The 22,866-nt window shown below is 52.2% G+C and overlaps 1 protein-coding gene across 2 annotated transcripts in view; it reads left to right on the plus strand.

The window, feature by feature from the left end:
* Positions 1-22,866, plus strand: part of PARVB (parvin beta) — a 90,962-nt gene that overhangs the window by 41,489 nt on the left and 26,607 nt on the right. For both annotated transcript variants that reach the window (XM_074326524.1, XM_074326522.1), the window contains exons 2-4: positions 6,309-6,398; positions 9,308-9,378; positions 16,595-16,697. In XM_074326524.1, coding sequence (XP_074182625.1) covers positions 6,309-6,398; positions 9,308-9,378; positions 16,595-16,697 — 264 coding nt within the window. The remainder of the gene's footprint in view (positions 1-6,308; positions 6,399-9,307; positions 9,379-16,594; positions 16,698-22,866) is intronic.

The following is a 22,866-nucleotide window of genomic DNA, read 5'->3' on the forward strand; positions in this document are numbered from 1 at the left end:
GTTAGCTCAGTTGGTTAGCATGCGGTGCTCTTAACAACAAGGTTGCCGGTTCGATCCCTGCATGGGCCACTGTGAGCTGCACCCTCCACAATTAGATTGAAACAACTACTTGACTTGGAGCTGATGGGTCCTGGAAAAACACACTTAAAATAAATAAAAAACTTTAAAAAAAAAAGAAAAGAAATGGGATGGGACCTCATGCCTTAGTAGAGCAAACCGCGTTAAGTCAGGAGTTTGCGCTGAGCGGCCCTGTGGTTTGGGCCGCAGTCACTGTGCTTTCTTATTCCTGTGAACTTGTCTGCGTAGCTCAGGAACCCACCCCGAGCTGGGAAATGACCGCAAATTCACCGTATGTAAACACACCCAGCTCCTTACGGTGGGCCTGCACCCTGTGTGACAAGGCCAGAATCCAGTTCTCAGTACAAACAGACCAGATCAGACACTCCAAAGCTTAGGAGGCTCTTTCTTTGACGTTTTGCTACATGGATGGGTGAAAGGAATTTTGTTCTTTTCCCATATCTGGGTCAGGGAGGCCAGCTGCACTCTCCCAGGGTGTTAGTCCTCACTGCCTCTACCCTGGGCAGGACACTGTCATCCGTCCGTCGTAACCCTGAGACTCTTGGTTCAATCGAATCCAGAGTTCATAACCCCCGGGGAAGGCCGGGTTCCACGTTTCAAGGCCTTTACAAGCATGACAGACCAGAAATCACTCACCCCTTTGAATTCTGATCGGTAGATGGTTCTGACCAGCTTATCTTTGATGTCAGAAAGGGTTGTCCTACCGCATCGTCCCCCCAGCTGTCGGGTCTGTGGGTGTCATCACAGTTCTGGTTGAGGTTTTCTTTGGGCCTTATGTAAATTCCACTGAGCTGTGAGAGCTTCCATGAAGTACAGTTTGATTCATTTTTAGAAGATCCGCTCTGTTAAGAAGACCTTCATGGCTGATGAATGTAATTATTCTGATACATTACAACTTCTGCAAAGAAGCCACCCCTCTGAGCGCAGATGGAAGTTGGAGAATTCATAGGAAACTCTCACTTGGCGGAGGCCCGGGAAGCCCCATTTAAGAACGATTTCATAGGGTTTCTACGGAAACACACAGAAGTCAGTCCCTGATTGCCCTTCCCAGCCGGGGAAGGGACTGGGTGTGGGGAGCTGACGGCGAGTCTCCATTCTGTATCCATCTTTATTTTCCCTCCCGACTCTGAGGACCACTCAGTGTCTTGAGAAGGATCAGTTGTAACTAGAGTGGGTCTGTCTGGAAAAGGGCTGGTTAAGTGTCCTAAATTGAGGCAGCTTTCCAGCCATTTCCAAGTCCTTTTCGATGTGGGTGGGGGAAGAGCACCACTTTTTTGTTGGTGTTTTCTCTTTGATCCTTACTCAGTTGGGCTGCTGAAAATTCTCCCCTGATCTTTTGTTCTCTGTGAAAACCAGGACATGTATATATGCTGTAAAAGCCCCCGAGATGTGAAAGCGTCTCTGTTGTGTTGAAATGACACACTTAGAAAAATGTCAGGAAATGGAGTTGTCACAGCTGCAGCCTCCATCCCCCACAAGGCCTTTTCATCCTTGCCGAACCCCCAGCAGGTGACCCCCCTGCCGCGTGAGCTCTCTGCTCCCCATCTTTGCAGGGGGTGCATTGCTATCCCACCACCCCACCCCACCCCGGCACCCCTCGTGGAGGGAGAAGCCGAGAAACCTTTGTGTTTTCAGATTTGTACTTCCGCTGCGGTAACCCTGCTCAGTCAGCCAGCCTGCTTTCAAAGTTGTATTTTTCCTAATAATGTCAACATGGAGCACAAACCTGCCTAAAACCTTTTTTTGGGGAAAGAACCTAGGTATAAAAAAAAATTAAAAAAGAAAGAAACACATACAAAGGAAAAGATTAAAAATAAAGAAATCAAAGAGGGAACCCTGGTGTTTGGCCTGGGGTTTCGATGGCAGCTCCTTAGGTGATGCTTTCAAGGGGCCAGCCTTCAGTTTTCAAGTCTTTTTCTTCCTTCTTTTTTTTTGTAATTCCAGTCAGGATGGGGGGTTTTCTTTCTTTCCACTTTGCCCCATCTTTGGGTGGAGAGATGGAAGGACAATGGGCTTTGGTGGTGTTCATGCAGCAAACAGATGCTGGAAGCCAGCATTTATTAAGTGCTTACTGCATGCCAGTGGTTGGTCTACATGCTCATCTCATTTTATCTTCGTCATCTCTCTTCGGGGTAGATCAGGCCCCATTTCACACATGGAAACTGAGGCACGGAGCAATTAAGTAGCATGCCCAGGATCACACAGCTCATCAGTGGCTGAGCCGGGATCTGAAACTGGCAGACTGGCTCCAGTGTTCTAAGCCCTTTATTGTGCTGCTGTTCAAATCTACTTAAAGACCCACTATGTGCAGGAGCTGAGTTAGCCCTATTGTGGGCAGGTGGTCCAGGAAAAAGATAGTTACAGGGTTGTGTGACTCGAGTGGGACAGAGAGGAGCCTGGAGTGGATGTGCAACACCCAGGAGGGCTTCCTGGAGGAGGTAGTCAGTAAACTGAGGCTTGAAGGTGGGTAGGAATGAGTGTGAAGGGCAAGACCAGGTAGAACCAGGCTCAGTCTTGACTCCAGACATGAGGTGCCTTCACCTCTAACAGATGCTGGCCCAACCAGGACCGAGTCACTCCCTCACAAAGTGGGTAGGAGATGAGATGAGTGAACAGCATGGAAGGTGTCTGGCATATAGTACGTGCTCAGGAAATGTCAGTGGTCCTCTCCCTCGTTCCCACTGACAGGCAGGAATATGGGGGGGACATTTACTGTTAGCCGGGGCATACTGGTTGTCCCTGGCTGGCAAACAGAATTTGAATTATTTGCTCATATGTATAAACTGGGAGATTCCATACTAAATCCCAGATTTCCAACTTTATTTGAAAACTCCGAGGATCTGGTGACTGTGGCCTGCCTATCCCACTCTGAGACCCTGGGCTGAGTGCGGAGTGGCCATCCCCAAAGGGGCACTTATCCAATCCAACGCTCTTCCTCGGCAATCTGTTCTCACCAGGACTGCATCCTCCCTCTCTGTCCCTGACCCTCCTGGCGTCCCCCAACCCCATGTCTACTGTGTGGTCCTCAGCCACAGTGTCGCCACTGGAAGGTGAACTCTGGCCCAGTGGGACTGCGTTGAGTCGGCTCCCTCGGGTTGGCTGTTGGGTTTAGTGTGGACAAAGCATTCATTCCAAAACAATGGCAGACACTTAGAATTAATCCCTGCCCCATGACATCGAGCCCCGGTCCCTTTGAACGCTCACATCCATTGTGCACACCAGACCTCCTTCCTGATCTTCGTGACTCAGGACAGCTGGGATTCTGCATCTTTGAAGTGTTTCCCTTCCTGGCAAATGGACCAGTACTTTAAAAACCAAAGCATTCCTGGGATTAATAGAAAGCCACGAAACACTCAGAGTGGGGTCCTTGGGGAAAGGCTGTGGTTCCAGAAGAGCCCCTCCTTCCAGTCATCAACTGACCCTCAGACGATAATATCCAGATTTAGACTGAAAACTCCTCAGCCAAGTACCCCTGAGAAAACCCAGGCCGTGAAACAAAGCAGAGTCCCAGAGAGCCATCTGTGGTTCAGCATCGATGTGGCCGCCACGTTGGGCTTCCAGAACCCCGGCTCTGATCTGTCACCCATATGCTTTGCATAGAGTCCCAAAGTCCCTTTTCTGAATTCTTGGCGTCTTTGAAGGCTACATTCAGTTGCTGCCTCCTCCAGGAAGCCTTCCATGGTTCTCCCTGAGATGAGAGATCTCACCCTCCTCTTCATCACTCATTCCTCAGTTTGCACCCATCTCAGAACCTCCCTTTCACAGAACTTGTAATCTGAACCAGTAGCTGAGTGCTCTCATCTCAACTTATTCCTCAGAACCCCCTTGGAGGAGGGTACTGCTGCCACCCCCATGTTACAGATGGGGACACTGAGGCTTAGGAAGGTGCAGGGACTTGCTCTAAGCCACACACCAGCATGTGGCAAAGTGAGATTTGAACCCTGGCTCTGTAACCACAGATCCGGGCTCATGACCATTGGCGGCCGGATCTGTGCTCTGCCTGCCGCTGCCCCCACCTCCTGGCTCGGGGTCCTCCTTTTCCTTCAAGACTTTATGCATAACAAGCCCCTTTGGAAGTCCTGCTGAACCAGAGCCTGGGTGGGTCTGACAGAGCATTTCTCGTTTATTAAGGTCATGAAATCCCTGGCGCTGCTTACTGTTATCTTTGATGTTCAAGGGCGGTGTGGAAATTGCTCTGTTTTCATGTGACCCAATTTCTATGCTCTGAAAATGCCATTCGCTGTCTCCTTTCCCCAATCTCTTTGTTTTTGAGATAAGGCAGTAGGGTCGCCTGGGAGCGTTTCTTTATCATCTCCCAGCTCCGCCCCTCCCACCAGTCGCTCTGGCACCCGTCCGTGTTCAGGTGAGTGGATGACGTGTGTGGTACCTCTGGGGCTTTTGCAGAGGAGGATGGGCTCACTCTAGTCATCCACCTGCCTGGCTCACCTGCACCCTGAAGCCCAACTGTATGACCCTCCATGTTCTTCCTCGGCTGCAAACACGCATCACAGATGACCTTGACCTGAAGGGACCTCCCTGGCCCCTCTGTCCTTCTGTGACGTCGGCCCAGGAAATGGGACCCAGGAGGCCAGGGTCTTCTACATACACCCGCTTCACCAGGTCACGTCACACCTCGTGTCAGTGAGGACTGTGAAAAAAAGACCCCTTCCCTTCTTCCCTTTTCCGCCTTTGGAAGCTATTGGCTGGTAAAATCTTCTTTGTAACTTGTTCGTTAGTAAAATTAATTACTGGAATTTGGTCTCTGGCCTGGGAGACCCATGGGGATCTTTGGAATATTTTTAGGGAAGTGGGGCAGAAGGGGTCTCGACCATCTGCGTGTTCATCTCTTACTCGTGAAGGTATTTAACATTTGTCTGCTTCTTGTACAGTTAAGCTAAGAATTTGGGGGCTAACAAGATGGCCACGTGTGGGGCCTGTTCTGTGGGGTGGGGTTCAGACCGAATGCTGTCTTCCAGACCGGAACAGTATTTTTCTTTTATCTTTCTTTTTAATTGCGGTAAAATATACATAACATAAAAGTTACCGTTTTAACCCATTTTAAGTATACGGTTCAGTAGCATTAAGTACATTCACATTGTTGTACAGCCATCACGTGTCACTTCAGGTACCTAGAATTGGAGGTATTAAACGTTTGAGGTGACTGTGGTATTGAAAGAGGAAATCGGGTTTCACTTCTAAGAAGAGTCATCAAAGAGGAGAAGGCCTGGGCAAACCGGACTGGGCACGTGTCACTGGCGATCCCTGATGCAGAGGGCTGGGTCTGTGGCGTGTGACTGGGGAATGTCACCCAGTGGTTCTCAACTGGAGCTGTAAAACATTGTAGGTGCCCAGGCTCACCCTGCACCCTTCAGTCCCATCTCAGGGCTGAGCCTGGATTCCGACGAGCAGCTGGGTCTGGAAGTGACAATCACGGCACGTAGCAGCACGGTGTGACGGTGAGGGTATTAGTCCCCGGTGGTGCTGCCGGTGGGTGTGACTCAGGTGCTTTCCTGGAGGGTCTCCGTAGTGCGGGGAGCGAGGGGTCCTCTCTGCCACCGCAGGACCCATGCTGTGCCTCCAGCTGCCTCCTGACTGTGTGACTGTTCGGTACTCTGTCCACCCCAACACATACACAAGTGCTCTCTACCCAGGAGGTCGTGGTGTTTCCAACTCAAAGCCTCTGGATCTGGTTTGTTAGAGTCTGTTGCATGTTGTGGTGCTTCCGACCCCGGGGGTCACCTGTCATCAGACCATCAGGATTCTGTCCCCATGAATGAGGCCGTCCACGATGGCACTGCTTCACATTTTGGACTTGCCTGTGTGTGTGTTGGGACTCAGCTATCCAGGGAGGGGTGGGGAGGGGAGGGAGCCCCGCCTTTTCAGGCCTTGTCGGTGTGATCCAAGGTTTGTCCGTCTCTGCAGCCTTGGGCAGTTCTGGAAGCCTCCAGAAGCTTCCATGTCTTGGTCACGTATTCCAAACAGCAGTGAAAACAGACTGGCAGGGCCTCGCGTGGATGGCAAAGTTTGGGTGACGGGGAAGGATCACAGAACGTGTTCTTGGTTCGGATTATTTTTCCCTCAGACTTTTTCTGGGCAACAAGCCATTTAGGAATGTTTGTTAAATGCTTCAAAAACAGGAGTTGATGTCTCTTTGTTTCCACTGCCAACTTGTGAGGCCATGGTATTCCATTTATACTAACCATTTTTTCCTTTTTCTTTCTGCTCGACAGTGAGTGACCTGCAGGAAGAAGGCAAAAATGCTATCAACTCTCCGATGTCCCCGGCCTTGATGAACCTTCACCCTGAAGATACCCTACTCGGTACCGTGGGTCCCACCAACTCCTTCTCATGAGATAGTCGAGCTTCTGTGGTGTGCATTGGCCTTGGGAGGCTAAAGAGGAGCATGATAGTTACGGCTTTTTAATCAAACATCACACTGGGTGGCATTTGAGAGTCTGACCTCTTAGCTCAAGGTCATGTTTAGAAAAGTGTCCAGGAAACGGCAAGGGGATGTCTTCCTCTCTGATTTACACTGTAAGTTTTATTATAGTTTAGATCTGATGAGGCCGATAGATCAGGAGACAAGTCCTGTGAAAGACAGTTTGTGACACTCACAGAGCCCGGGGTGGGAGAAACGCCACGCCAGGCAGGGCCTCACGGGGAAGCACCAGAGCCGGGCAGGAGGCAGAGGAGTGAGGGGACGTCTGGGCAGAAGCCTTTCTCATGGTTTTCATGGGAAAGAACAGGTGAGGCCAGGTAAGCAGGCTTAGGATGGGCTAATTTGAATGATTACAGTGGCTCTGGGGTGTCGGAGCCCCTGAGTTGTCTGTATCTGGCTCTGGGGTGATGAGGGCCGGGGATGTCAGCTGGGACTGCGTGACCCAGGAACAGAGGTGGCTGGAGTGTGGGCTCTGGTTGGTTTGCACAAGTAAGTTCCTCACAGGGCAGTTGTTAGCTGTCTTGGGAATTAGCCCTGGGAGTGACAGTCTCTCTAGTCCACGAGGCCCCAAGATGTCAAAGCAGCAGGAAATACTGGGAAGAAGAAACATGATGAATACAACCCCATCTCTGTGTACGCCAGAGCTGCCCCCAAGTCTGAGACCTGCCAGGTGGGAGCTGCCAAGTGTCAAAGGCCCTACACCCACCTCCCTGGGGCCACGTCAGAGTCTGGCACTAATGAGGTGACAGCCTGGACATATTTTCCTTAGAGCATGTTTTGGGAACTGAGGAGTCTGGAAGGCAATCGTGCAGCATTCCGTTTATTTCCAAACCCTGGTTCAAAGGGAAGCCCCGGTTTATCCCTCTGTTGTGGTTTCTAGACAAGGCCAGGCCAGCAAGAGCTTGAGGAGAAGAAATGCAAAGGCACGTCCAACCCAGCCGACCTGAAGCCAAGTGCTGGCCCAGCTCCCTGCCGTTCCGCGGGGTCCGCTGCGGTTTCTGTCTCTCTTCTTGGAAGAGCGTGACTTCTCCTTGTTACCGCTGGCTGAAGCTGCTGTCCAGGCGGAAGGTCCTGGGTGACTCTGTCCAAGCACACATTAGGGACCAGCTTGCGGCCTGGAACGCAGCCTGACCGAGAGCAGGGCTTCGCTGCCTTGGAACCATGGGCAGCTGGCACTGGGCAAGTCCTTATTGTGGGGGCCCCCCTGTGCCTTGTGGGGTGTTGCTCAGCATCCCTGGCCTGTCCCCTCGAGATGCCACAGCATCCCCCCACCAGCTGGGACAAGCAAAACTGTCTCCAGACATTGCTCTATGTCCTTTGGGGTGGGGTGGGGTGGGGGACACCTCTCTACTGGTTGAGAACCCTGCTTTAGACCAACAGGACTAGAGAATAGATTCATCTTATACATGTGGCAGGCTATTGTTTTATCAATAATGTCTTGAATCTGCCTTTGCCTGGGCCCTAACCCTCCTCTAAATAGCTGCTCTTGGGCCTGGCTGTTGGCGTTCTCCAGTTTGCTTCGTAAGGTACCACGGCCTCGGAAGCTCATGTGACCGAGTCAGTACCTGGAGCTGAGCTCTGAAGGGTGAAGGGATATGGAGTGGGGACGGGGTGTCAGACAGGGGGCACGTGTGCCAGGGCCCTGTGGCTGGCAGTGGTGAGGCTTGCTGCGGAGTGAGGAGAGGCTGGGCGGGCTGGGGGGATGAGGCTGCAGAGGGCCTCAGAGGCCACACGGAGGACGCTGGCCTCGATCCCAGGAGTCGTGGGAGGCCGATGAGGGCCTTAGTGCACGGACATCACCAGGGACCCTCAGTGCCCCCCAGTGTGTTACCTGGAGCATCCTTCTCAAGCCTCAGGTCTGCACGACTCCAAAAATAGTTTTTCCACTTTGTCAGGTTTCAACATTTGCTGCTGGGAAGCCACTGTCATGCAAAGCCATTGTTGTCCCACCCACACCAACAGGATCCCCAGCTGCATGGGAGCCTGTGTGGGCCTGGCCCCTGGCCCCTGCTGCTTCCTGGCCATGTCCACCTGCACTTCCGAGGAGTCCTGGCTCTGCCTGCGGGCCCCATGCTGCCTCTTATTTCCTTTTCATTAGCCTGGTCAGGTTTGCTCAGCGTCGTGTCTGGCTTTGGTAGGTCTTTCCCCTCTGTAGTCCCATGCTGGTTATCAGCACGTCACTCCTGTGCAAGCTTGCTGGGCCCCCACTGTCCATAGATCAAGGCCAGGACATAGAGGGAAAAACAAACAGGTAAACAAATACACAGAAACAGAGTACAGATGAACACATTTAGCTGCGAAACATCGTCCTTTTGATTTGCTTTTTCTTTCTAGTGTTTTTGGTCTGAACTATTTTACGGAGTGGGGAGCTTTCTCAGTGAATGACTGCTCTCCCCCATGTTTACTAATAGCGGCTGCAAGCAGCTTCCCCACGGAGCCGGTTCAGGCCTGTGTGCATGGTCCCCTCTCCCAGAGTCTCTCCGAAAGGTGGGAGTCGGTGAGGCATGAGGCTGAGTATGACTGAGTATGAACGTATCCCCTTCAGGAAGAGGTGAAGGCGTGAGGATGGCCCATCTCCGTCTGGGAGGCAGTTTCCGCAGTCGGCCACCGCCCCTGGGCGGTGTGACTGGCTGCACGGCCAATGCAGGGCCGTTTGGCTCACCCTTCCTGAGGAAATGGCGAGGTTCTCTGCTCTCAGTTCATCTCCCCTACTATGCGAGGGAAGTTGGCTGCCCCTGGAAAGCCTGCCGCCCCCACTGACGCTGACCCTGTCGCCTTTGTCCCCGGCAGAGGAGAACGAGGAGCGCACGATGATCAACCCCACCTCCAAGGACGACCCCAAGTTCAAGGAGCTGGTCAAGGTAAGGGGGGGGGGGTCTTGGTTGGCACGCTCCTGTTGGGGCAAAGCTTTTGGGGTTCAGGCTCTTGTGGGCAAAAGGAACGAATCCCGCGGGCTGCTGAAAGGGGCCTGAATGCTGTGTTAGGTGGAGGGACACGGAGGGTGAGGAGGCTGAAGGGAGCCATGGAAGGAGTCAAGGTCAGCGCATGGAGCACCACCAGGTACCCTGCTCCACCGGGCCTTTGAAACTGCTGGCTTATGCGCTGCCCTCGGCAGAAGGGGCAGCTGGCGTGAACTAGCACAGAACCTTGCAGATTGGGTTCCGACTCCTTCCGGAGCATGATGGAGGATTCAGAGGTGGCTCTGAACAGCATGTGACCCCTCTGGCCACTCCTGGGGAGGGAGTCGTCTGATGCCGGCACCCCTGCTCTGGGCGGATGGTCCATTTTCGTAGCATCTCGTCTGGAAGTGCGATACCAGCCAGACGAGAAGATGGCTGCATCGTTCTCAGAAATCAAGGAAGCAAGGATGGGTGGGCTGGTGGCTCTGTGGCTTCTTTTAGTGAAAAGGGGCAGCTTTTTCTTCCCAGTGTGGTTTCTAAGCTCCAGCTTCGCCATGAGGCTTTATTTGTAGCGTTTGTCTTGTCCAAGCCCAGATGGCAGGTTTGAGTGCTCTGATCTGAACCACAGGAGGGCCCCAGGAGATAATCCTGACGAGCAAAGGCCCTGGGCTCCGACAGCAGCCGCTCCTGGCTGGACCACTGCCAGCTCCAGAGTAGGCAGCCGTGGACATTGTTTCGCTTCCGCAGCCCACGGCCAACTCAGGTGACCCAGGGGCTTTGTTTACGGCAGTGCATGTCACAGATATGTTCTACTAAAAGTTCTTTTTTGGAGGTATCTCCACCTGCACCACCGCTCTTGGACCTGCGTGGGTGCATTGCTATGTTTTCACAAATCTAATTCAGGATAAAGAAGACCTTTGCAAGGTGCCTTTTTAAAAAAAAAAAACAACTGAAATTGAAAATGTCAGTTTCAGGGCCCACCCAAAAATGTCAATTCGTAGTTTATTAAGATGTTTTTCCCCCTTGAATACCAGTTTATGATTCAGAACAGAAGAATGTCAGTGAGGGAAGTGACCCTGTCTTTAGCCACCAGAATGTCATTCTGATGGAGATTTAAACAGCACAAAGGGGACGCACTGTATTTGTCAGGTTCACCCGAGAAACAGAACCTGTAGGGTATGGATCTCTCTGTCTGTCTGTCTGTCCATCTATGCATAGATTGAGGTTTATCATAAGGAATTGGCTCTCATGATTACAGAGGCTGAGATGTCCCATAGTCCGCCCTTTGCAAGCTGGAGCCCAGGGGAGCAGGTGGTGCCAGAGAGCCGAGGACAAAAGATCGATGTTTCAGCTCATGCACTCAGGCCAGGAGAGGGCAAATCCATCCTCCCTCTGCCGTTTTGTTCTACTGAGGCTGTCGATGCACGATGTTCCCAAGATGGGCCATGGGTTTGCTAATTCTCTAGAAGGACTCCCAGAATTCCCTGAACACTGTTACACTCACAGTTATGGTTTATTACGATGAAAGGATGCGGGTAAAATCACCCGAGGGGGGATGCCCAGGGGGCAGGGTCTAGGAGGGCACCAAACACAGTGCTTCCTGCTGCCTTCTCCCCTGGCGTTGTGGACAGCGTCACTTACTGGCAATGCTGTGACAATATTTGAGGAGCATCGTCAGCCGGGGAAGCTCCTAGCCTCGTGGTCCAGAGTTTTTATCGGGGTGCCATCTCATAGGCATGGCTGCCTGTCCTTGATGCTGACCTGTCCCCAGCCGCCAGCTGTGGCAGATAGAGTGTGACCCAAAGGCCCACCCTAAGCCACGTGGGTTCTCTCTGGCTTCCCCAAGGCTCCCACGTAAACCAAGACGCTTTTATCCAGCAGGACACTCTTGACACTTAGAGGTCACTGCCAAGGGACCCAGGAACCAGCCAGACTGCCCTTTGGGCAAGGTTAGGTTCTGCTCTGCGTGCCCGGCCTTTGCCCGGGCCTGGAGTACCTTCTCCACGTCAGTTTTCTCTCCATGTTTCCTCCGAGCATGTTCTCCAGCCCCTCCCTCCGCCCATGCCGCTCCCCCACCCCACCTCCTTGCCCTGCCTCGTTTTCTTTCTGATCTTCCCGCTGCCATTACACATTTACTCGTTGGTTTGGGGCTTCTTCCTCCCTCCACAGTGTAATCCGTGCTGTCAGGGCTGTCAAGGTTTTGCTGCAGCCGAGCCCCCAGTGCCTGGAAGCCTGTCCGCACGCCGGGCTGAGTCAGACATGCTGGGTGCCTGGTGCCTGAGTGAGGGAGTTGGGTGGGCAGTGCCGAAGGGAGGTGGCACATCAGCACCACCTGGGGGGCATGCGGCTTAAAGACAAGGCAGGTCTTTTGGACCCACCCCAGACTTACAGGACCCAAATCTTGGGGAAGGGGGCTCTGGGAGGAGGATGGGGCGAGGGATGGGGGGACAATGCAAGTGGTCCCAGGAGCTCCCTTGGGAGCCAGCCGGCCTTGTGGTTCAGACAGAACACCTCCCTCCACGTCCCCGGCGTGATTCCTACTGCTTTTCAGAATAGCCTTCCTGTACTGTGGACTCTAATTACCCAAGCTCCAGCTTGATTCAATCTGAGTAGGCCTCAGCAAGGCCTCCCAGTGGTTCTTTGTAGGGATTTGGCTCAGAAACAGTTGTTTTTAGTGCCGAGCGTGGCCCATGTGCAGCTCTGAGCAGGTCATGGTGAGACCTGGCTGACATCCTGACCGCTGGCCACGTCCCAGTCTTGGGACCGCAGGGCTCTTTCTGAGAAAGCACGATCAGTCCCCGTGTTTTCTTTCTCTGTTCTCTGTCATCTGCACTTTTCGTTTCACCTCTTGCCTTGGGCACTGTCCTGTCTCCCTCTGTAGACTTACCCTGCTGACCCTGCTTCCTCAGGACTGTCACTGTGTAAAATACTGCCAGCTGCCCTCTGCTTCCTGTAGAAATAACCCTGGCTCCCACATTCATTCACAAGCTCTCTTTGAGCACCTATTGTGACTACGGTAGGTTAAGGGTGAAGGGTGCAGTAGGTTCCGGAGTCTGTTTTCCTGGATTCAAATCCTGGCTCAGAACAGTAGTGCTTCCCTCCCAGTGTCGTTGTGAGGATAAGGTGAGATCGTGCACACAAGTCCACGTCACTGCGCCAGGTAAGCACGCGCAGGTGTGTAGTACAGATTTAGGAGTGACACAGTCGCCCGAAAGACTTACCCTAAGTCTCGTAGGCTGTGTTTCGTTCTGTGGTTCGTTTTCTGTAGCCTCCTCCAGAAGCATCCTGAATCACTTACAGGTGAACAGCTTGTGCTGCCCAGGCAGAGAGCGGTTTACAGATGAGATACTTTCTATGTGGAATGATCTTTGAAAGAGAGAATGGCAATTCTCGTGCTTTCTGGAATGAATAGCCAGAGAAAGCCTCCACATTTGAGAGCACGTTGGTCTAAAGCAGGCTGACCCTGTCATCCCTGGGATCCACGTTTCTCCCCACAAGCAGATTTCACATCTCATTTCCTAGTTTATCGGACAAGACTCTTCCTAGTTGTTAAGTTCTGTTTTCTTCCTCCCTTTGTGTGAAGAAAGTCAGCTGCATAAAAACGTGCCTCTGGGGGAAGACGGTGCTATGAGGGCCGCAGGGAGACGCCCCGTAATGCGCTCCAGGCTCCACCCGGCTGGGACGGCCTCCTGCCTGTTGCAATAAGCCTGCGTCCTCCGCGGATTCAGCAGTGACGAGCCAGTTTGGAAGGGATTAAAACATAACTGTCATAATTTGGGAAGAGACAGGCTGCAGGTCCTATTGTCATTCAGATGGAACTAAAGGAAAAGTAATTTTTCATCCTGGTAAAGCAAACTCATAAAATGTATTTGCAAAGAACACGGTGCCTAGGGTATTGTTAAGTTATGTCCTAGACATTTGCTTGCAGGATTCGGGGTTTGCAAACAAGGACGTCCCTAAAAACCATGACTGGTGCTATATTTAAAAAGGCTTGTGAAACAGGATGAAGATGGGGACCTTGGAAGTAGCGGGTCGGGTCCAGGGGGAGACGGTACCTCCATGGGGACAGCAGTGAGACTGACAGTGGGTTGTGTTTACTTCCCAGAGCTGACCCCCTGGCCTGTGGCATGGAGTTTGATTTGCATCCATTTTTGTCTGTGGTTTTAATATTTGGACTTTGACCAGGTCAGACATCGCGATGGAATTTTTGAAGTTTTCGTTTCTTCACAGGAGAAACATTATCCGGTGTTTTCCAACAGGATTTGGCCCTCGGCAAGGCAGCCTCTGGAACCAGATGTCTGCATGCCCCAGAGACCGTTCTGGGTCTGTAGGCAGTTCTGTAGTTTGAGCCCCCTCTGGGGGTCTGTGCCAAGTTTAGCCACTGGGGTTATGGCATTAAGCAAAACAGTTGCTGATGTTGACCTTGATCTCTTGGCTGAGGGTCTGTGTCAGGCTCCTCTGTACCCTGCTGCCTTATTTTCTTTGTAACATTGATCACAGCCTGAAAGAGCATGTCCTTGTTTGTCTTTTAATATCAGATTAGAATGTAAGAGCCTCAAGGACAGAGGCCCGGTCTGTCTTACTTATTCCCAGAGCCTGGCACATAGTAGGTGCTCAGTAATTAGGTAATTAACTCAATAGCTGCTTATAGAGCTCCAGTGCCAGGCAGTGAGTGCTGGGTGCTGGAGACAGAGCCACAGACAAGGCATAACAAGATGGTCATCATTCCTGCCCTCAGAGGGCTTAACGTCCAGTAGTGGAGATCATGACAAAGGGGTGTGCAGGTGTGAACGGGACCAGGAAAACGGTACTGGGGTGCAGTAAGAGCCACGGTGGGGGCCTGTGGCCTTGGGTGGGGTGGGGCGGTCAGAGAATGATACAGAAGCTTGAGACCAGAGGGATGAGTAAGAGCTGCACAGGCAGTGGGGAAGGCGGATGTGTTCAGGGTGGAAGGAATAGCATGTTCAAAGGCCCTGAGGCAGAGGCGAGCATGGGGTATTTGAAGAACACCAGCAAGGAGGCAGGGGGTCGGTTGGGGCTGTGGCATTGATCCTGGGAGGTAGTTTGAACGGGGGGGTGGGAGAGGAGGTGGTGAGAAGTGGAGCCAGTTAAGAAGTAGGCAGAAGTGGGGTGAGGGTGAAGTGCAGGTTCCTAAAACTGGTGGGTGGTGTCCTGTTTCCCTCCCAGTGAAGGAGCAGAGTTGGGGATGATGAGTCCAGTGAGAGGAGCTCATGCAACACCTGAGCCGTGCGGTGCAGAGGTGGAGCTGTAGGTGGAGGGGTTTCGGGGGCAGGGACAGCGCTGGAGCTGTGGGAGGGTGTGAGCTGGCGTCGGAAGAGAATAGAATGAGAAGAGCCGTCATCTAGGGCAAGGTCTCAGGAGCATGACCTTTAAAGTTCAGGGGGAGAAGGAGGAGACAAGGAGGCCCCCCAAGGAAACTGGAAGGGTGGTTGGAGAGGAGGGCGGAAGCCGGGAGGGGAGACAGCTTGGCCGGGAGCTGATGGTGCCCTGTCATGGCCAGTGCACTCTCCGCACGCTGCCTGACCCTCAGGGAGGGAGACAGAGGAGGGCTGGAGCAGGGCAGCTGCTTCCATCCTGCCGACCCTTCTGGGTGGCTTTGACAAAACCAGTATGTAATGCCATGGGGCTGTCCACCTTTCTTCCTCCAAACCTCCCTTTATTTTTACTTTTATTCTTCACGGGATTATGTATCTGATTTAATATTTTTTAGTTAGTGGGGAACTAGAATATGCTTCGCAGAAATTTGCTTCGTGGCCAATTTTGCAGGCTGCATGTTTCCAAGGGTGGCAGAGAACACTCTATTCCGGTTTCGTGCCCTTCTGTTCATCTCTGAGAGGGGCAGCAAACTTCCATTTCCAAGAGGTTATTGGGGCCATTTAGATAGTTTTATCAGTTTTGCTTGAACAGGAAAATCATGGACTACGCATATTTTTGATGACGTGTGTTCAGGTGACCATTTTAGTTTGTGGAGAAGAAATACCTTAAGCAGCATTGGCCACGCACAGTTCTGTTCAGCGGGAGCCCTAGTTCTCTACAGATATTTTCCCAATTGAAACCGTCTTCTTTTGTAACATATCACCAGTGAATTGGATGGAAAAAGTTGCTGAGAAAGGCTGAAGGGGAAGGCTGGCCTAGAGAAGTGAACACGTGTCCACGTAAAAACTTGTACACCCACATTCGTATCAGCATTGTCGGCAAGAGCCCAAACGTGGCGACAACCGAAATGCCCATCAACTGATGGATGGGTCAGTCGAATGTGTATATTTATACAGTGGACTATTGTTCAGCCACAAGAAGGAACAGAGGACTGACACACGCTACAACGTGGATGAAGCTGGAAAGCATCCTGCTAAGTGAACGAAGCCAGACACAAGAGGTCACATATTATGATTCCATTTCCATTCATATGAAATGTCCAGTACAGGCAAATCTGTAGACAGAAAAAATAGTGCAGTGGTTGGAAGGAAGTGGGGGAAGTGGAGATGGGGAGTGACTATTGTTAATAGGCACGAGGTTTCTTTTGGGGGCAATGAAAATGTTCCTGGTTGATTATGGTGATGGCAGCACAATTTTGTGTGTATACTAAAAACCACTGAAACCGCACACGCTACATGCATGAATCACATGGTGTGTGAATTCTGTATCAGTAAAAATGTTATCAGTAATGGGCCATATGGGATCCCCTTTCCTCTATAGCTTTTAGGCTCAAGGTGACCCGGGACTGTTTTGGTGCAGATTTTATGGGAGGGGAGGGGACAGACATTTTCTGTCCCACCTGTACTGCCTTGGACGATAAGGGCAGTGCTACTAACATTTACTCACTGAATCCCCCCTCCTCCACGCCATGGTGCACAGGTTTTGTCACCTCCTCTGGCTGAGAGTTCCCCATAGGACGAGGGCCAGCCTATGAGGTGGCTGCCCTCTGCTGGGTTCTCAGAATTCCCAGGGGAGCCCTGACCACCGGGGGTTGGGTGAGCCCCCTCCTGCCCGCCCCGGAGGCTGGGCGAAGCTCGCCTTTCCCATCCTGACTTACTTGGCCCCCGTGTGTGGCGTCTTGATGTCCAGTAGCTTTCGGTTCCTGCCCGGGCTCTGGTCGGTCGTGCCTGGGTCCACACGGCACTGGTGAGCGAGGCCGTAACGCCTGCCTTTCCCCCAGGTTCTCATCGACTGGATCAACGACGTCTTGGTGGAAGACAGGATCATCGTGAAGCAGCTGGAGGAGGACGTGTATGACGGCCAGGTGCTGCAGAAGCTCTTGGGTGAGTCCTCAGGAAGGGCAACCCCGCCCCACCCCCGCCCCTGCAGGGCCACAGGGCAGGGCAGCCCTGGGGCTGGACCACACAAATCTCTACGTGATGAGAATGGTCGTATGTCCTGACAGTGGACTGGCAGCCACAGCTCTGAGCCCACAGCTCCCAGGTGGTGACCCGGGTCCTGGGCTTCAGGCTTTTCAGGTCACCTGTCCTTTCATCGTTTCTCCGGTGGCCATTCTACTAGAGTTGCCAGACACAGGGAACCATCTGCAGCTTCTGTGCTGTTGGGTCCATACACCTGAGGGGAGCACGTTGACGGGGGTCTAATGGGAGCCCTGTCCTGTGGGTAAGCGCCCCCTGCCAGCCGGAGCCCCATCTCACGTCCACTGTGAGCACCTTCCAGCCTGGGCCGCTCCTCCAGGAGGGGAGGTGCCAGCAGGCGGGTCCCCAGTGCGTATTTGTGGGTGGCCTGTGGCGGGTGTGGGGTGGGGAGCAGAGGGAGGAGTGTGGGCTGCCTGCAGACAGCTCCTTTCGTGTCTGTGGACTGGGGGCGTCAGGCTGCTCCGGAACTAATGTTTGTGGTGCTCTCAGCGTGGTGCTGGCACGCGGTCTGGTCAGTAAGTGGCCGCTGAAAAAAAAAGATAAGAAAATGAAAAGAAAGAGCAGGGGTGTTAGTCCCCGAGTCCCTCTGTGACGGGCACGCGGTCACTCTGCACTTACCGCGTCACTGAGGAGCGCCCTGTTGCCTCCAAGGTCATGGGCTCCTTTTGCAGGAAATGGAATGAGTATTTATTTATCTGCGTCCTTGGTGCCTCGGCTCCATCCAAAGACTCTGGAAGGGACGAGTTGTGTGCTGAACAGCCTCTCGTCCCCTAGAGACTGATGTATTTTCAGGGTCCCAAATGCTCTGTGAGGATGGCTGCGAGGATTCAGTGTCCCCTTGTGTGTGGGATCACACACTTCCTAAAGGAGAGACCCCCTGGGGAGACCCTGCTCCGCAGTTTGGGGTGGGGCTGGCAGACTGGAGTGGGGCCATGTTTCTTCCATAGTTAAACAGAGGTGTCTGCTGTGGGTTAGGGGGGAGGTGAGCCGAGTGCAGACTGCTTCAGGGATGTGTTGGGGGCACAGAGTCAGAGACCTGAGGTTTTGGGGGCTCTGTTCAGAAGAGATACTGAGGGAAAGCAGACAGGATGGGGGGTGTGGGAGAGGCGCGCTGCTCGGGCAGGGGTGACCCAGGATCTGCAGCTTCATAGGTTGTGTTCCTGCTGCCTGGGCTCAGTGTCTGTGTCCCTGCTTGGAGTTGGGTCACTCCCGGCAGGTTTGCACACTCAGCATATGGCCCTTACACACCAGCTGATCTTGGCGGGAAACCTCCTGGGATTATGGGGAGGGGAACCGTGTCACATAACTCACTCCGAAGGCCATGACGATTGGTGGCTCACAAACTGTTTTGTCCTTAGTCAATCCCTCTTTGGAGGGAAAAAAAAAAGATTCTGTTTGTTTTGGTCATTTCTTCATTTGTTGAATGAAGATTCTTCAGCCTGCTGTGTGGATCCAGGCTCTGGAGACGCAGGGGTAACAAGAGAAAGGAGGCCCCTCAGCCACCCACACAGATTCTGGCAGAGGGAAGAAAGAGAAGTATTATGGGGTGGTTCAACCTCAAACGCAAATAGATGCTTGAAGAGACTGACAAGAGCTAAGGTGAAAATCAGAGGGTTGTGGGGTGGGGAGTGGCTGGGCTGGGGAGGGGTCGGGCAGCTCACCTGCGGAGGTGACCTCTGCGCAGACATCTGAACGTTCTTAGACTCTGAAATGAGGAAAAGTCTGTAGTGTTTAAAGAGCAGTGAACAGAGGCTGCAGGAGGTGTGGGGGGGAGAGAGAGCGAGAGAGCGAGAGCAAGAGCGAGAGAGAGAGAGAGAGAGAGAGAGAGAGAGAGAGAGAGAGAAAGGAGAGAGAGAGAGAAAGGAGATGAGATGAGGTTGGGAAGATGGATGGAACCAGATCAGATCCAGCCCTGGTCGACAAAGGCTTTTATTCCAAGTGACAGGAAGCCACTAGAGGTTTTGAGCAGGGCTGTGACATGATCTGAGTTAGAGCTTTAAAGGTCACTTGGGCTCCTGGTGCAGCGTGGAGGGGGGAGAAGGGTCAGAAACCCGGAGACCAGTCAGGACACTGTCACCGCAGCCCAGGCATCAGATGAAGTGTCTCAGGCTGAGAAGTGTGCACTTGGTGAGATCTCTTGGAGGTTAAAGCTGCCAGGGGCATGAAGGCTGACTGCCAGGTCTGTGTCCTGGGCAACTGGTCAATGAGGAAGCCCTTGAGGGTAGCATGGGGGCTGGACAGTGAGCGGTTGAAATGCCCGTCCTCCCCGAGTCAGCTTCGGAGGGAGGCTGGAGCTCGGCAGAGCAGAGATGATGTTTAATGCTGTGGGACAGATGGCCTCACCGGGAGAGGGTGTTCCAAATTCATTACTTGACTAAATGCAGAATGGCCAGGAAGTAACATCTCTATTTGGCCGAGCCAGGAACCCACGTCTTAGAATGAGCTTCCGTGGCACAGGAATAAATCTGAAATGTTATCAAGATTGTTTAGTAATGATCACAACTTTATTATTTAAAATGTTGGTCAAAGTTTTGATGTTTCAGGCTGTAGTGTTGGTCTGGTCATTCTCGGCACTGTTGCTCTCAAGGGCATCAACCCGGACATTTATAACGATAAGACACTTTCAGTGGAGGAGGATAGAGGAGCATCGATCTTGGGCCGACCTGACGGTGAAGCTGTGCTGGGTTATCAGCTTTCCTCCCTCTCCTGGGAAAGGCTTAGCTGCTCTTCAACTCTTGGTCTTGAAGAGTTTGATGTTGGTGATAATGTTCTTTTACTGAAACAGTCTCTTGAACTGGCGCTTTGCTCACTGCCTAAAGGAGATATTTTCTAATATATTCAGAAGCAAACTTAAGTGTGTTGCACTCGCATTTTTTTCTTTCCAATTCTTTTGCATGCATCTGTGGCTTCACCCAATCAGTTGAAAAATTGTGTCTCCAAGCCTGAGATGTAGCAGCGTGGCCATGGAACTCTGTAGCTGGTTCTCAGGCAATGAATTTGCACCCGCATCTCACTCTTGGTTGCCTGTAAATGAGCCCAGTGCCCTTCCTGGAGTAGAATGATGGGGCATTGTTAGAGCAGGTGTCACAAAAGACGTCCTTGCCCACTCAAGTCACATCCTTTCGGTTCCCTCTTCAGTTGGCCCCAGCAAATGCAGCACTTGCCCTGAAGCTGCTGTCGTTGCCAGAGAGTCCTGCTTCATCACTTTTGTTATCTGTAAAGTAGAACATGAGGCAGCCTTTTTATTGTGGAGTAGCTGCAGTGCCATCCTGTTTGGGTGTCTCACGTAAGAACTTGATAAAGCAATGCCAAAATGTTTTGTATGTCAAGTGGTTTGACATACCACTTTGACTGAAGGAAAGAACAGTGGGAGAGACTATTCAGATATTAACAGAACATCAGAATGTCTTGCCTGGTCTTATTAATGATGTGACACTGAGGAGATGCACTAGGAGCCTATGTGATCATGTGATCGTCACGCCCAGGGACGCCAGGGGTGACACAACACAGGCATTTGAGTCTTCAGCTTTCCAGAGGCAGAAGCCAAAGTGAAATAGAAAGCTGACGTCTGTACATCTCTAGAGAGAGAAGAGGTCTGAGGACTGGGCCCTGGGTGGTCAGCCATCATCGGTTAGGAAGAGGAAGAGCCAGCAAAGGATTGTGAAGGGTCCAGGGTGAGGGAGGAGGACGCTGCATTTGAGAGAGGTAGGGGAGGCAGGAGTGAGGGAGGTAAGGAGAATGGACTTGGTCACCTGAGATTGCCAAGTGTGAGTCACCACCAGGACCCCAGATGTGTCCCTTTTCCTGAGAGCAGATTCTGAAGTAGCTGTCGGACCCTCTTCCACGTGGCAGGTGTCTGTGGATGTAAATCTGGTTTGCAGTGTTACTCCCCAGGTAGCCCATGATGGGATGCGTGAGGGTGCCCATGCCGGAGTGCTGAGGGGACCCCAGGGGCTGTTGTCCTGCTTCTAGCGCATGGGCACGGCCTTGCAAAAGGCGAGCCCTTCCTTGTGTAGTAAAGGTTCACAGCCCAGCTTTTGGCCATCACCCGTTTGCCTGCCATACTTGAGAATCTGCCCCATTTTCCTCTTCCTCTTTCTCTTTCTGTGCTAGGAAGAGAGGGGTCGTGGCCATGGCACAGCCCTGAGCTGCTCCTGCACCCCATCAGGCAGGGTAGACACCCAAGACCCAGCCTCAGGCAGCACCCAGGCACAGCTAGCCTTCCGGTCCCTGTTGTGAGCTGAGTGTATCCCCCCCAAATTCATACATTGAAGTCTAACCCCCAGGGACTCAGACTGACTGTGTTTGGAGACAAGGTCTTTAAAGAGGGAATTAAGTTAAATGAGGTCATTAGGAGGGGCCCTAAACCCGTATAAGTAGTGTCCTTATAAGAAGAGGAGATTAGGACACACGCACACAGAGGGACGGCCAGGTGGGGACACATGGACAGCTATCTATAAGCCAAGGAGCGAGGCCTCAGAAGAAACTAACTCTGCTGACACCTTGATCTTGGACTTTCAGCTTCCAGGACTGTGAGGAAGTAAATTTCCACAGTTTCAGCCACCCCTCTGCAGTACTTCACATGTATGCAGCCCAAGCAGGGTAACACAGTTTCCTTCCCGCCTCCTCCACCCAGGTAACTGGCCATGTCCAGTCTGCAGGGCTGGCTGGTGGAAGGGGACAGCAGGGGCATGCTGAGCTCCCCGTTTCTGCCCGTGGGTAAGGCTCTCGGACCACCAGCTCTCTGTGACTCTCCTTCCATCCCCAAGGGCCCCTGTATACTGGGGGGGACCTGCTCTGTACTTTCAGGGTGTTCGTCAGACACAGCTGTGGGTTATTCAGCTGGGACCCATTAGCTGCAGGTGGAGGGAATTCAAAATGTACAAACGGGACCCACTTCCATCCCCCACAGGATGCGTTTTATTGGGTTGCTTTGCTTTGTGCCAGCACTCACTGCTCCCCAACCTGATGTTTTTAGGTGAGGCCGTCTCCCCACTAGGCCCCTCCCTTGCCTGTGCTGCATCCAGTTCTAGGAAAGTGACTGACACACAGTAGGTGCTCAGTAACTATGTTGTGAGTGAGTGAATGAATGAATGAATGAGGTATGCTGAGCCCAGCGGGATTGCTGTATAGTTGTAGTATCCTCAAGGGAATAGCAAAAGTGCTTGTTGTTCTAATTGAGGGAGGGGAGAGAACGTTGAAGTAGCAGACACATCCAGCGAATGTGCCTTAACACGTTGCGTACGGTGGGGTTTAAATCCCTCATACCCCTCTGTTCCGGCAGGTTTTTAAAAGAAACTACTTTAAAATGCACTCTTCTCTTTAAAGTATAAATGCTTCTATGTCATTTATTATTTTTCTATGGAATTTTTTAGGATTTACTCACCTATGATGTTAGTAATCCCTCCTGGTGTGATACTGCAGAAAGCAGCTTCCTTTGTTATTAACGAAACACAAATAATTCAATAAAATGTGCAAAGTAAAAAGAGTCAACAGTAAAAACGAGAATTCTCGTTATCCGTCCTTAATGCATGGCTCAGAAAAAAACGAAGATTCTCGTGATCCATACGCAACGTGTTAAACAGAACTTGGCTGGGGCCCACTTGCGAGATATAAACCCCATTGTGACAAGCCCGTATGAGGAAGCAAGTCGACTACCTTTATGATCTGCCATCACGGCCGGCTGCCGACAGCAGCTCTGAACTGAAGGCTTCCAGCATGGCGCTTTCTCTGTCCCACCTAGCGCTTTGCCATCACCCGCTACAGTGTCACTTCTGTTGTTTTGCAGAAGAGATCTGTCAGGAAACACCGAGTCTTGGAGTAAACGACTAGGAGGGAAACCTGGGGATCCTTCCCGGCCTTGCCCCTCAGCAGGTGTGGGGTCAAGCATCCCCTACTGTTCCGCCCGGAAGGAAAATGAAGGCACACAGGCCGTGGCTGGCTCTTAGTCCCAGTAATTGACTGGCGCAGTTGTGACAGTTCCTGTCTGGCTCCTTCTCGTTGCTTCCTGCTAAGTCTTGGTGATAAACTCACTGCAGGTTTCTGTGAATATCTGATAGTCCTTCTTACCATT

The sequence above is a fragment of the Rhinolophus sinicus genome, linkage group LG02 (genome assembly GCF_036562045.2).
Source record: "Rhinolophus sinicus isolate RSC01 linkage group LG02, ASM3656204v1, whole genome shotgun sequence".
Lineage (NCBI taxonomy): Eukaryota > Metazoa > Chordata > Mammalia > Chiroptera > Rhinolophidae > Rhinolophus > Rhinolophus sinicus.